Source organism: Salvelinus namaycush, chromosome 21, assembly GCF_016432855.1.
Source record: "Salvelinus namaycush isolate Seneca chromosome 21, SaNama_1.0, whole genome shotgun sequence".
Taxonomy (NCBI): domain Eukaryota; kingdom Metazoa; phylum Chordata; class Actinopteri; order Salmoniformes; family Salmonidae; genus Salvelinus; species Salvelinus namaycush.
Genome location: NC_052327.1, coordinates 13,578,252 through 13,592,833, shown reverse-complemented (window position 1 = coordinate 13,592,833; position 14,582 = coordinate 13,578,252). Strand labels below are relative to the sequence as shown.

The following is a 14,582-nucleotide window of genomic DNA, read 5'->3' as shown; positions in this document are numbered from 1 at the left end:
AGGAGAAGACGAGAGTTCTTTCAATCTTAGCATTCAAGATTTTCAGTGATTTTTGTGACCATAAAAGTGAAAGTTCATTACATTCATATTATGGATAAATAGTGATTGCTGTGTCTAATTTCACTCTGCCAGTAATGGAGACCACACTGAGAGAAGAATAAACATTTACTGATATAAGCCGAACTCATCTTTGGTATAGGGCTCAGGGGCAATTTAGACCTGTAAAAAACAACTTTAGTAACAGGGGCTCATAAACATATTTCCCAGAGTTCTATTGATGGTGTCTTCCACTATTAGTGCGATTTCTGTATCAGTTAGGAGTATGATTTATGGGCACTCGTATGAGGAGCATTCTATAAAGCTTCAGTGTAATAATGGATAATCATATTGGAAAACAAATTATCTCTGTAAAAACAAAGCCTTGGTTCTATGAACTAGTTGGACAGTAAAAGAGAAGTTTCCTTCACTTTTTACTGTTTGTGCTGAGGTATAAGGTACCAGGCCTGGCCAGAAGAGGGCAGAAGTGATGTCACTGGACAGAATAGAGACAGACAACTCCCAACAAATCATTCTCACTTTTAATGAACTAATATAGTAGAGTAGAGCATAGTATACATACATTATTATAATATGATAACTCAAAGTTATGGCTAGTTATGGTTAGTACAAAGGGACCGGTATACTACCCTACTTACATCACAAAGTCTAAACACATTGTCTTACGGTTTGCATTGAATATGTTGAACAGCAGCTGAACTTATTGTTCACTGTACACACAGGGAGATGCCAATCAACAGGGCTTTTTCAAAGTTTTCAAAAAGTACAAAAATAACCGTCCCACTTTACAATGTCTTCCTAAAACTTTTCCATTTGCACAGTAGTTCCATAGGGAAGTATTGTAATCTAGGTTCACATTTTACACAGTACATATTAAGTTAGTTACTACTCAAAAATGGTGTCACTATCCTCACAGATGAACCAACCCCAAACCCAGGGTAGAGGGGCTGAGTGAATATGGTCTTGACTCCGTGAAGGAGGGTCATGGTGTCTGAGACGGTCACGCTGTAAAAGGACAGAGTTCCTGCCCCGTGGTCCAAGTACACTCCGACTCTGGAATCTGAGCGGATGGCAGGGATAGAAGTCTCTTTACCATTATGGTAGAAACAGCATCTAGATGCAGAGCAGTACAACCTCCAGGACTGGTCATTAGCACCAAACCAACACTCACAACCACTTCCTCTCCTGCTGATCCCTTTATATGAGACAGCTACATCAACCTCCACCCCGGTCCACTCTACCTCCCAGTAGCAGGGTTCAGACACCCTCCAGACACCCTCTCTACACAACACCTGTTTCCAGTGGCTAAATCTATGTTCATGGTTGGGATAGGCCTGGATCTTATGATTCCTGGTCACCTTTCTGTTCCCCTCAGACAGACACAGGAGTTGATGTGCTGTCTTGGGATCCAATGTCAGCGGGCAGCAGTCTAGGAAGAGGAGAAATAGTGTCAAATTATTATATATACATATATATATATATATAAGACCCTGTGAATTTAAGGTTATTTTATTGACAAACCAGTCAACCAATATCTGCTCCCATATGTTGGCCAATCACCTTCTTGGCGCTCTTCCCTTGGGTGTTAGGGGAGTTTTATTTTCTCTAAAAGAGCGGGAAATGGGCATACAGGAGAAGAGATGACCTAGTCAAGTTGATAAGTGCATCCACTAAACTGTGTAGGCTTAGTGTTTGAATAATGTTTGCTATGCTAACATATTCATGCTACTGTTTGGTTTTCGCCTTCTATTCATTGCTTAATAAAATGTTAACAATGTAGAAATATATGTTTTTCTTTCTGAACTATAGTTAACTATGCTTTGTTGAAAGTAAAACAATTTCCGGGGGGGAACAAAAACGGTTACTTTGGAGGTGACTACAAGTATTTGAATAAAGATCTGAGAAAGCAACTACTTTTTCAAAATATTTGAATACAGATCTCAGGAAGTGACTACTTTTCTGAAACCATTGGATTGGCTGCCTTCAACTAATGGCAGGGCTGTATCTGGAACTGCATGTTGAAGATGGAAATAGAATGAGTAGAGCACACACAATCTACTATACTATTCCAAGACATGCATCTGTTGGTCACACTGTTGGTACCTTTACAAAAAAAAGGTAGGGGCGTGGATCAGAATACCAGTCGGTATCTGGTGTGACCACCATTTGCCTCATGCAGTGTGACATCTCCTTCGCATAGAGTTGATCATGCTGTTGATTGTGGCCTGTGGAATGTTGTCCCACTCCAAATGGCTGTGCGAAGTTGCTGGATATTGGCGGAAAATGGAACACGCTGTCATACACGTCAATCCGGGGCATCCCAAAACGTGCTCAATGGGTGACATGTCTGGTGAGTATGCAGGCCATGGAAGAACTGGGACATTTTCAGCTCCTAGGAATTGAGTACAGTTTCTTGCAACATGGGGCCATGCATTATCATGCTGAAACATGAGGTGATGACAGTGGATGAATTGCAGGACAATGGGCCTCAGGATCTCGTCATGGTATCTCTGTGCATTAAAATTGCAGTCGTTAAAATGCAATTGTGTTCGTTTTCCGTAGCTTATGCCTGCCCATACCATAACCCCACCGTCACCACGGGGCACTCTGTTCACAATGTTTATCAGCAATCTGCTCACCCACGTGGTCTGCAGTTGTGAAGACGGTTGGATGTACTGGAAAATTCTTTAAAGCGATTTTGGAGGCAGGCTTATGGCAAATAAATTAACAAATTCTCTGGTAACAGAGCTGGTGGACATTCCTGCATTCAGCATGCCAATTGCACTGCCTCAATTTGGGACATCTCACCAGGAGGGATGTAAACACATTTGTGCACATTTTAGAAATAAGCTTTTTGTGCATATGGAACATTTCTGGGATATTTTATTTCAGCTCATGAAACATGGGACCAACACTTTACATAATGCGTTTATATTTTTGTTCAGTGTATACATACGCAGTACCAGTCAAAAGTTGACACACCTACTCATTCAAGGGTTTCTTTATTTTTACTATTTTCTACATTGTAGAATAGTGAAGACATAATTATGAAATAACACATATGGAATCAAGTAGTAACCAAAAAGGTGTTAAACAAATCAAATAGCCACCCTTTGCCTTGATGACAGCTTTGCACACTCGTGGCATTCTCCAAACCAGCTTCATGAGGAATGCTTTTCCAACAGTCTTGAAGGAGTTCCCACATATGCTGAGCACTTGTTGGCTGCTTTTCCTTCACTCTGCGGTCCAACTCATCCCAAACCATCTCAATTGGGTTGAGGTCAGGTGATTGTGTAGGCTAGGTCATCTGATGCAGCACTCCATTACGCTCCTTAGTCAAATAGCCCATACACAGCCTGGAGGTGTGTTGGGTCAATGTCCTGTATGTATGTATGTATGTATGTATGTATGTATGTATGTATGTATGTATGTATGTATGTATGTATGTATGTATGCATGTATGTATGTATGTATGTATGTATGTATGCATGTATGTGCTTAGTTTTACCCTAATACAAGGGCCTGAAACTCATACAATCCACATCAAATTGAACCAAATCCACATCCATCATTACCATATTTCCCAGCATGCTCTATATAAACCATATTCGACTACCTCAAGTATTTGTAAAGTTGGTATCTTCAAATAAACTACAAAAAAACGATTTTCTGCCCAGGTCTGGTTGGAGAAACATTTTAAGCATCTGTTTGGTTCTTATTGGACCACTTGTGGTGGGTCAGATCCCTAACAATCAGTGTTCTATAGCAGTCAGTGCTGTATGAGTATATAGCAAGTGAGGTCTCAGAAGCTGACCGCTCAGAATGGTTTAAGCTAGCTGTTCTTTTTTTTTTTTTTTTTTACAAAGTGAGTGAACATGCATTGTGTGCGTGTGCTTTACTTACATTCTAAGAACTCCTCTCTGGTCTCGGGCTTAGAAGGGCGAACGTTTGGAACTTTAGCCACTATAGGACACAGGCACACCCGTCATTAGGAGGCTATGCAACAAGTTTCAGGAGGGCAACGTCACTCAGCGATGCTAACCTAGCCATCAACGGTACAAACACCGCAAATCATACTGCATGAATCTCTACAGAAGGCACAATAGCAAACATACAAGAGCACTTATGAGCTTGAAATATGGCTTCTACCAACCTTTCCCGTATATTCTGTCCATTTCCTCCTTGCAGATGTCTTGTAGTCGCTCTTTCAGTTCAGCGAGAAATTTCTTCACATGCTTAAACGTGACAATGATGCTGGGTGTGCCCTCAGATCCAAGAGGGACACAGAGTGACTGGAAATGCTACGACATTGAGAAAGGCTACGGTTATTTTATTTCAGCACATTTCACTTGTTTAAGAGTTCTAGACCTAGTCATTGAAAAGTCATTCGTGAGTGACATTTAAGTTAAGAGATGTCACCTGGAGGAAATGGATGTGATCTTCTGTGTGTGACAGGTGCTTTAGCTCAGCATCTCTCCACCTCAGTCCAGCGACCTCTTGCTCCAGTTGCTTCAGATGCCTTTTAGCTCGACTCACTTGAGCCTTCTCTTGGGCGCTGATCAGCTCCTTCACCTCAGAGCGCCTTTTCTCAACGGAGTGGATGAGCTCAGTCAAGGTCCTCTCACTGTCAAACAATTCCGCTTGTGCAGAGCGCTGTTAGGACACAAAGAGGGGATCCATTTCAACCATCCTATTCACTTAGCTCTCATCAGAACCCCAGACTGCCTGAACGTAATTAAACATGTTCCCAACGCTCACCTTCAGAGAGTCCACAGCCTGTCTCAGCTCCTGCATCTCCTTCTCTCTCTCCTGGATTCTCTGCTGGGATTTCAGATTATTTTCCCCCAACTGCTTCTGCAGAGAATATTATCATATGCATAAAACAAATAGTTTACTATCAGGTAGGCCACTGTGCATCTGACAAGATACCCTGATTTTTTTTTTTGAAAAGGCGTTTTTGTCTGACGTTGAAGCCATCTACACTTTTAGTTCTGAAGGAACGGAACCTGAAACTGGAAAATAAGTAATTTTTCAAGGAATCGAAACAGAACCGGGCCGAAGTAATCTCTAGCGTTCCGGAAGTGGAACTGTTATTTTCACATCTTAAGAGCAGCATAATGTTATTTTTTGTTTCTAATGTCTAGCATATAATTCTGTAATTCAGTGAAATGTATGATGCTAGTAATGGCAAAAGCACATGTCTATTCACACCATGATGTTCAGCACTTCAAGCCAAGCCCCCTTCGTGTCCACGCCTCTGGCTCTCTCACTCCTTTGAAATGTCAGCTGCATCTCCCGCTCAAACATCTGACTCATCAAGTGTGCAACCACTAGCTTAATGGTCTGAAAACTATTGTCAGCTCAAATGGGTTGGTCTTCGCACTGATTGGATGACCCCTTTTCAAATTGAACCTCATCATTCTGTTTTGTATGAGGAACCAGAGACATCAACCTATCAGATGAAACATGTTAAAACAGATTATGTAAAAATCATTTTTGCTAGTTAAACTACGTGTCTCTACCCTGCTTCTTACGCCTATTCTCACTCGCTGGCCAGGATGCCAGGCTAAAAGAGATGAACAAATGTATTGTGTGATTTGACTGTTCTCATCTTTACCTGTTTTTCAGTCCTTTCTTCTGCAGCGGCGACTATATCATGGCCTTTATGATCATCCATCACACACAGCAGACAGATACACTGCTGATCTGTACGGCAGTAAACCTCCAGCAGTTTGTCATGGCGAGTGCAAATCTTCTCCTGTAGACAAGTGGCATCAATCAACTTGTGGTTTTTTCCTTGGTTGAGGTCATTGTGAAGTTTTAGGTGAGTCTCACAGTAAGAGGCAAGACACAGCAGACAGGACTTGGCAGCTTTGAGGTTTCTCCCAGCACAGATGTCACACCCCACATCTAAAGGTCCAGCATAACAGCAAGCAGGAGGAGCAGCTTGGAGTCCGGTCTTCTTCAGTTTCTCCACCAATTCGTTCAGTAGAGTATTTTTCCCCAGAACAGGTCTTGGGGTGAAGGTCTGCCTGCACTGGGGACAGCTGTAGACACCTTTCCGATCATCCTGATCCCAGCTTTCGTTAATGCAGCCCATACAGTAACTGTGTCCACAGGCAGTAGTCACTGGATCCAGACAGATTGAACAGGTAATCAAATCCTTATCAAAAACAGCTTCTGCCGGCCTCCCGGGTGGCGCAGTGGTCTAGGGCACTGCATCGCAGTGCTAACTGCGCCACCAGAGTCTCTGGGTTCGCGCCCAGGCTCTGTCGCAGCCGGCCGCGACCGGGAGGTCCGTGGGGCGACGCACAATTGGCATAGCGTCGTCCGGGTTAAGGAGGGTTTGGCCGGTAGGGATATCCTTGTCTCATCGCGCTCCAGCGACTCCTGTGGCGGGCCGGGCGCAGTGCGCGCCAACCAAGGGGGCCAGGTACACGGTGTTTCCTCCGACACATTGGTGCGGCTGGCTTCCGGGTTGGAGGCGCGCTGTGTTAAGAAGCAGTACGGCTGGTTGGGTTGTGCTTCGGAGGACGCATGGCTTTCGACCTTTGTCTCTCCCGAGCCCGTACGGGAGTTGTAGCGATGAGACAAGGTAGTAATTACTAGCGATTGGATACCACGAAAATTGGGGAGAAAATGGGATAAAATTTATTTTAAATTTTTTTTAAAAAAAAAACAGCTTCTGCCATGGTGAAACACACTATCAGACTGAGCAGCAGAGTCAGAGATACGTTTGTAACCGGTTTAACGGTTTGTTCTGAGCAGTAGGTGTGGCTTCCACTGAATTCGAAACTTGGCTTTAGGCCTGGATCTGTGAGTGATCCATAAGATCAGTGTCTGGCCTGCAGAGGGCATCAGAATCCCTATTCGTCAAGTACAGTACATTGACTTGGTGAGTAGGCGCTGCCAGCAATAGACAATGTACTAACAGAATACAGACACAGTCAATATACTTACAGTAAACATAACATTCTGGAGTAGATGATTTACAGTGAGGATATACAATTTACAGAGGGGATATGCAGAGGAAGGGATGTGGACTTAATAAATATATACAGTACATATACAGTGTAGTGCAAACGCAGTATAGTGCCGATTAGTATTGCGGGTTATTGATGGCAAGGTGCAGTGTTCAGCTCAAATACAAAGTCTCTTAATCCCCATAATATGAGGTCTGTCAGAAGTTGAGTTTCCATTAGAACCTGACCAATACATCGCATCACCGACATTATCGGCCGATATTGGCATTTTAACGCTATATCGGTCGATAATTCCACCAATAACTGATATTCAATAAATAGCTGATTTGAATGCTTGTGGCCATTCTCATGTCATTCTTGTCACAATGTAAGAAATCAACATTGATTCACAACCAGAAAATAAATCCCGATGAAGGTCGATTAGGGTCGTTTCTTTTCATTACAACCAGAGATAATTGTCTGCTCAGAATGATCACTTGGGGCTACTAATCTAACCCTTTTCAATGTGGCAAGGGAGCACGTTTTATTCTGTTTTGGCAGAGTGGCTGCATGACCTCTCTCTGGACACCTCTTCCCAATAGCTAAAACCCGGTACCTTCTGTGCATGTGCTACGGAACGACGCTCAGCTAGTCTCGAAAATCCCATACCTATGGCTGGAACATTGGTCCACTGTGGGAGGCAACCCGTCTGATGCTCCGCCTCTTCTAAAAGTTACATTAAAAGCTGGAGGGTTTTATTTGTTGGGGGGGGCGGTCATGTTTCAAGTATTTGAATTGTTAAACAAACCAATTAATATAATTTAGCATTCAAGTTGTTACGTAACATTTACCGTAATCATGATACAGATAAAGACTTAGAAAGCTTAAGTTAGCCACTTCACCGAGAGGTCATTTACAATGTAGCCTAGTACTCGAGCTCAAGTCATCCCAACAAAATAAAATGCATATCTGAGAAACAATATATATTGCGATATATTGCGTCGCCGAAATGATCTGCTGATATTGTCATTTTAACGCTTTATTGGTATCAGCCGATAATTCCACGATAACTAATATTCAATAAATAGGATGGGGGAAAAAGGGTATCTCAAGCTGATCTGAATGTTTGCGGACATTCTCATCATGTCACAATGTAAGAAATCAACATTAGCAGCATATTTCTTGGAAAACTGCTCTTCTGAATGGCAATTTAGGAGAATTCAATGTGGAAAATGACACTTTAATTTCCCTGCTGTAAAACAGTATATCAGCAGATATATCCGTATCGGTAGGTTTTGTCCCTCAAAAATCAGACCCAAATAACCATATCGGTCAGGCTCTAGTTTTAATAGGGTAAATAACACTGAGGTGTGTTAGTAAAAAATTTAACCATATTTTGGTAGGCCGTACTATTGCGATTAGCTGGCTTGCAATAGGCTTACCCATGACCAACAAAGCTCACTACCTCTTTAAATGAGTGAATATTTCCAAGCTCAACCATTATTAATGAGAGACTCCTGTGAACACAAACAAATGACTAGCTGGGTGCAGTCCTCCTGTGGTCAGTAATTAAGGATTCAGTACTTGAACACAGATTCAAGTATCTTCTTCATTGTTAGTGGCGAGTGATGGACAAGCGTGTCTACAAAAGGGATCTTTGGACACAGTCTTGGCGGTTACAGGTGAACAGTAGTCAGTGTGCTGGTTTAAATCCTGACCATCAAATCAGCTTCTGATTCAGAACCGACAAACCAGATAACTGGTCAAAACTCCAAAAGCCAAATCAATCACATTGACCTGCTGCTGCTTCTATCTACTCTACGGGTACTGAGTAGAGCTCTAGGCCTGGGTTACGGAGGCTCTACTCTGCCAGCACTAAGTAGAACCCTAGGCCTGGGTTACAAAGGCTCTACTCTTCAGGTACTGAGTAGAGCCCTAAGCCTGGGCTTACTCTGCAGGCACTGAGTCCGGGCCCTCGTCCCTCAGCATGTCCGTTTCAGGGCTAGGCAGGCCTTGGTCAGAGGTGGGCGTGTCAGCCTGCTCCTGGGAGAGGTCTTCGGAAAACCGGCTTACATTCGGGGAAATGACGTCGGGGCTCGTGTCACATGACTCGGTGCTCTGCCCCGACATGGTGGCGGCGATCATCGTGGCGACACTGGGCGGGATGGGATCAAACTCGTCGTCCTCCAGGACCGGCGACTCGTGGACGTCTGTGAGGGAGAGACTCAGGGTGACTCTCGATAGTCTAAAGTAGCCTCCATTCTACATTAATTGGAGAGAAAAAACATCACAGGGGAAAGCAAGTCACCACTAATTTCTTTCCCCATTGTGCAGATGGAGGAAGAAAGAACAGGACTTAATAATATTAAGATGCACCCTCAGAGGCACTGAGGAGACAGACTTACTGAATATGGCATCAAAACATTGAATTACGTTGCGTCAAATACTTTCGAAAATGTCGGATATGTGTAGGTCTAATTAACAAGACGAATAAACTACTGCACTGTGAAAAATGCCTGAATGTGCAACTATTTACAGTAAACAACTTGTCTGTCTGCCAATGTTGCCGTCATGACTGTAAAATGTCAAACTCACTGCTGAAGGCCTCTGGGTACTGCTTGGCGATCTTAACCTTTAAAGTCCTGCGTGGACAGATAAAACCATGAATATGTGGATTATGTTCACAAGACAGAAAGAAAGCACGAGCTAGAGTGAAAATTGGACAAGAGACAGTATGTGACTGATCGTCACAGTCAGATGAAAGTTTCCATTCGTAGTTAGTATAATATGTACTTGGAGGAAGTATACAATCCACCAAGAAAATAGTTATTAAACAACCCCTTGCCACTTCCCCTAAACACTTTGCGTAGATCTGAAAATTTGATAGGTATGAAAGTAGTTCCCATCTTGTCCCCTGATAGGCTGGGTGGAGACATTACCATATTGCTTACACTTATCCAACCCGTGTCAGAACTACAGAAAGGATTTCGGGGTAAGGCTTGGGGATGTTTTTGTATGTAGGGTATAAGGGGTCTAGAGGCCGGGTCTAGGGGTAGCCTCATTGTCTTACGTCAGATAGCGTGACGGCAACGGCGTGTCATGTCAGAATGACGCCATCTGTCAGAAGACAATGGGGGTAGTATTAGGATGGGTCCATCACCTGATTCTCCTAAAGATGCTGTCCAAGTCCTTCTTCATCTCCACCAGGGTGCGCGTGTGAAGCAGGAAGTGTTCGTTCATCTGCTGCAGCCGCACGTTGGAAAGTCCATTGAAGTTGATCAGCATCTCATTGGTCTTCTCAAAGCGGTCCAGCCTGGGAGAGGAGCCAATGTGACGAGCAAGATAAAATAGGCTCTATTATATGGATAATATGAAATTAATGGTGTCCCATTTGTGTTAGTCTTTGGCAAAGCTGTGCCTGTTTTGCCAGTCTGCACAAGCTGACTAACAGGATTGAGTGTCAAGGAAATGAGTAGGTCTAGACTGTTTTGTTGGTGTAAAAAAATCACCTCAGATCTGATTGACCCAAAATGAACCAATGTTGTGCTGTATTTGACTATTGTAACATATCACAGTGAGTGCAAGGCCATCCATCAAGACCCCATGCAGCCAGCTAGTCTGCTCTCTATGTTAGTGTTTCCCAACTCCAGTCCTCAAATAGCCCCAACAGTACAACTTTTTATTGTAGCCCTGGACAAGCACACGAGTTGAATGAGGTATGTTTGTTCGGAGCAATAACAAAAATTTGCGCTGAAGTTGGGAAACATTGCTCTGTGTGAGAAATAGCAATGCTCCCAGCAGATATAGGATGTTCTCCGTGCAGCATTCCGTACTGTTACTCACATGTGCCTCTGGGCTTGGATAATGGCGTTGACATCCTCAGAGTTTACCATGCTAAGCATTCTGTTACAGAACATTCCAGAAGCTGTGGGTTCCATGGTGCTGATGATTAATGGAAAGCATTTGGAAAACATACACCATCAACACTGTGAATACATGAATGTCAAACAGCCAAGCGTTTGCATTACAAAGTGCAACAAATAGCTAACAAATATGAGCCTGCTAGGGAGCAGGCCTATCAGAGTCAAGAAATGCTATGAAGCAGTTACCTTGTTAGCACTGGCAAGATACAAGGCTTATTATGCGTTCGGTTAGTTTGCTTAACAACACTGAACAAAAATATAAATGCAACAATTTCAAAGATTTTACTGAGTTACAGTTCATATAAGGAAATCACTCAATTAAAATAAAATTAATCATGCCCTAATCCATGGATTTCACATGAGTGGGAATACAGATATGCATCGGTTGGTCACAGATGTCTTAAAAAAAGGTATGGGTGTGGATCAGAAAACCAGTCAGTATCTGGTGTGGCCACCATTTGTCTCATGCAGTGTGACACATCTCCTTCACATAGAGTTGATCAGGGTGTTGATTGTGGACAGTGGAATGTTGTCCCACTCCTCTTCAATGGCTGTGCAAAGTTGATGGATATTGGCGGGAACTGGAACACACTGTCGTACACATCGATCCAGAACATCCAAACATGCTCAATGGGTGATATGTCTGGTGAGTATGCAGGCCATTGAAGAAGTGGGACATTTTCATCTTCCAGGAATTGTGTAGAAATCCTTGTAACATGGGGCAGTGCATTCTCGTCACTATGTCTGTGCAAATTTCCATCGATAAAATGCAATGGTGTTTGTTGTCCATAGCTTATACCTGCCCATACCATAACCCCACCGCCACCATAGGGCACTCTGTTCAAAGTTGACATCAGCAAACCACTGCCCAGTACAGTCGAAATCGAGATTAATACGTGAAGAGCACACTTCTCCAACGTGTCAGTGGCCATTGAAGGTGAGCAGGTGAAGTCGGTTACGACGCCAAACTGCAGTCAGGTCAAGACCCTGGTGAGGACGACGAGCACGCAGATGAGCATCCCTGAGACAGTTTCTGACAGTTTGTGCCAAAATTCTTAGGTAGTGCAAACCCACAGTTCCATCAGCTGTTCAGGTGGCTGGTCTCAGACAATCCCACAGGTGAAGAAGCCGGATGTGGAGGTCCTTGGCTGGCATGGTTACAAGTTTAAGGCTGGTTGGACGTACTGCCAAACAACGTTTGTTAATGGTAGGGAAATTAACATTCAATTATCTGGCAACAGCCCTGGTGGACATTCCTGCAGTCTGCATGCCAATTGCACGCACCCTCAAAACGTGAGTCAGCTGTGGCATGTGTTGTGTGACAAAATTGCACATTTTTGAGTGACAAAGTTGTTTACAATTTGAGAGAGACGTTTTTGTGCGTATGGAAAATGTGTGGGATCTTTTATTTCAGCTCATGAACGTTGCGTTTATATTATTGTTCAGTGTGCTAAAGCTAGCTGCCTAGCATACTAACGTTACCTAACTATGACGGACTAGACTATAGACAGTACACGTAACGTCACCGAGAACAAGCTTAGTTATACAAATATTTGGTAACGGTAAGCAGGCTAGACTAACATACTTACGATTAGATATGTCCCAAACTCGTTAAATCCGTGAATTTTCTTTAACACTTGAATGGCAATATACACTCTTACATTAAGCTACTGACATTCACTTTCATAACTGGAGCTAGATGTAATTTAGCAGTCTGTGGCAAAGAGAAACATTTATTTCTGGAGAAACTGAACGCTGCACCGCACTTCCGTGTTGTGGAAATGTTGATCAGGTGACAAAGGAAAGGAAAACTGTCATTTCCGGTGGCTTTATGCCAATCACAGCAAACCAAAAGTAGTTATTATAATTATTTTTACCTTTTTTAGAACTCTAGGCAGGGTTGGGGGGTAACGGATTACGTGTAATTACCGTTTTTTTTTTTTTTTTTTTACATGTAATACGTTAACAGTAACTGTAGTCTTTACATTACTTGCAAAAATATTCTAAACAGATTACAGATACTTTGAAAAAATAGATTACTTCGAGGATTACTTTTAAATTCAGAAAAGTGAAAAAAATATTTGACAATTTTCTGTTTTCTCAATGACATTCAAATCAGCATTGAAAAAAGGCGCAAGTTTAAATTTGTTCCACCTGAGCGAGTCTGACCACAAATCAGAGACTACCATGATGACACACCAAATGTGTTTGATGGATCGCAGGAAAAGAGCAAGAATAGGCTTTGGTAGGCTACAGTCCAAGAAATGTCTTCCAATGGTGGGACTGCTGTCGTCATCCAAAGATTACCAATTTGAATAAACGCTTGGATGTAAGGATGACAGCAGTTGTGTAGTCTACGGCGATACAGATATCACTTATTATTGATATCTACATAGCGCATTGATGTGAATCACACTGATGCTCTCTCATTTAGCTATTTGCGCCTTACGGATTGTGGTTGTTGTGGATGGCTGTTCACAAATCTAAATGTGTATTTGAACCCAATAATGGTTGAATTCAAGACGTTTAAACTGCCTATCTATCATTGTTTTGGAAACCAGTGGACAGCCTGTGAAAAATGCGCTCTTGCTACATCTGCATAGTGCGGATCCAAACCCATGGAATAAAAGTGGGGCTTTTATTGCTCAATCTAATTCATGCTGATAAAAAAAACACATAGGCCTAAGGGACACATGCTCACACTTGCACACTTTTGATAGACTTAAAGGGGCAATCAGTAGTTGCTACATCCGTTTTTGGATTTATCAATCATTTTTATATCATGGATGGTCAGTCCTTGCATCCATAGCTCTGTCTATTAATCTGAGAGTGGTTACATTTCTCCAGGCCCATCCCTCAGTTTTTTCCTAAAACAGAGGCGGGGTGTCGGTTTGTTATTGTTTCATCTGTGGATTTGCCCTTTAAACAGCTGAATATTATTAAGATTTCAAAGTGTCACCAACAAAAAGGTTAACAGCATATGGCATTCATTTTTTCACATGTAAATAGCACTTTTCAGTACTGCTCAAAGCATGCCATTCCATGAGTGCAGCATTTATTTTTCAACTCGAATCAATGAGCCCAATCAGTCCTCCATGACAACAAAATCATGAACAACAGAGTAGGGCTAGCTAATAAGTCCTTAGTTTTGGGGTCATGCTCAGGTGTAACAATTTGGCTAATCTGTACTTCCATATTTCCAAGTCCTATTCTTGAAGATCAAGTGGAATAACATTTACTGTAATGACTGGAATTCTGATAGACTTTGGTTTTTATAATAATAGGGCACAATATACCATATTACAGAATAAAATAAAACAGAGAAGTGGCCACTGGTTTGGGTGTCCTCTGCAAAACGGCGTCGTCTTTAAGCAAGTGGTCACATATCGTTCTGGGTTCCACGTATCGTTCTGGGTTCCACTGCACAAGAGGGGTCCATGGAGTTTTAGGCAGACACAGTGATTTGTTTTTGTATTGATTTTTTACCTACCACCATTTACCTACCTTAGGCTGCTATACATAAGGTATATTGTGCCCACATGTTCAACCTAGTCAAATCAAATCTTATTTATGATACAGCTTGTAAGCTACACAATACAATGAAATGCCTACTTGCAATAAAGCTCTCCTTGCAAACAGT

At 42.5% G+C, this 14,582-nt stretch overlaps 2 protein-coding genes across 6 annotated transcripts; both read right to left on the bottom strand.

The window, feature by feature from the left end:
- Positions 1–577: 577 nt before the first annotated feature.
- On the bottom strand, positions 578–6,296 carry LOC120066105 (tripartite motif-containing protein 16-like). Of its 3 annotated transcripts, none has more exons than XM_039017225.1 (6): positions 5,675–6,296; positions 4,816–4,911; positions 4,477–4,710; positions 4,211–4,358; positions 3,961–4,020; positions 578–1,486 (listed from the first exon to the last, which is right to left on the bottom strand). In XM_039017225.1, the coding sequence occupies exons 1-6, from the start codon at positions 6,155–6,157 to the stop codon at positions 936–938; spliced, it is 1,572 nt and encodes a 523-aa protein (XP_038873153.1). In that variant the 5' UTR covers positions 6,158–6,296; the 3' UTR covers positions 578–935. The 3 variants fall into 3 exon arrangements, 2 of the variants coding, with proteins under 2 accessions (XP_038873153.1, XP_038873154.1); XR_005478737.1 differs by having other exon boundaries at positions 1,463–1,486; positions 3,961–4,053; XM_039017226.1 differs by lacking the exon at positions 578–1,486 and having other exon boundaries at positions 3,982–4,099.
- A 2,049-nt stretch (positions 6,297–8,345) lies between these two features.
- Positions 8,346–12,728, bottom strand: LOC120066113 (kxDL motif-containing protein 1-like). Of its 3 annotated transcripts, none has more exons than XM_039017236.1 (5): positions 12,532–12,728; positions 10,863–11,005; positions 10,180–10,332; positions 9,615–9,661; positions 8,346–9,229 (listed from the first exon to the last, which is right to left on the bottom strand). In XM_039017236.1, exons 2-5 carry the CDS (start codon positions 10,991–10,993, stop codon positions 8,967–8,969), a joined length of 594 nt encoding a protein of 197 aa, XP_038873164.1. In that variant the 5' UTR covers positions 10,994–11,005; positions 12,532–12,728; the 3' UTR covers positions 8,346–8,966. The 3 variants fall into 3 exon arrangements, with proteins under 3 accessions (XP_038873164.1, XP_038873165.1, XP_038873166.1); XM_039017237.1 differs by having other exon boundaries at positions 10,863–10,961; XM_039017238.1 differs by having other exon boundaries at positions 10,863–10,944.
- Between the last annotated feature and the right edge of the window lie 1,854 nt (positions 12,729–14,582).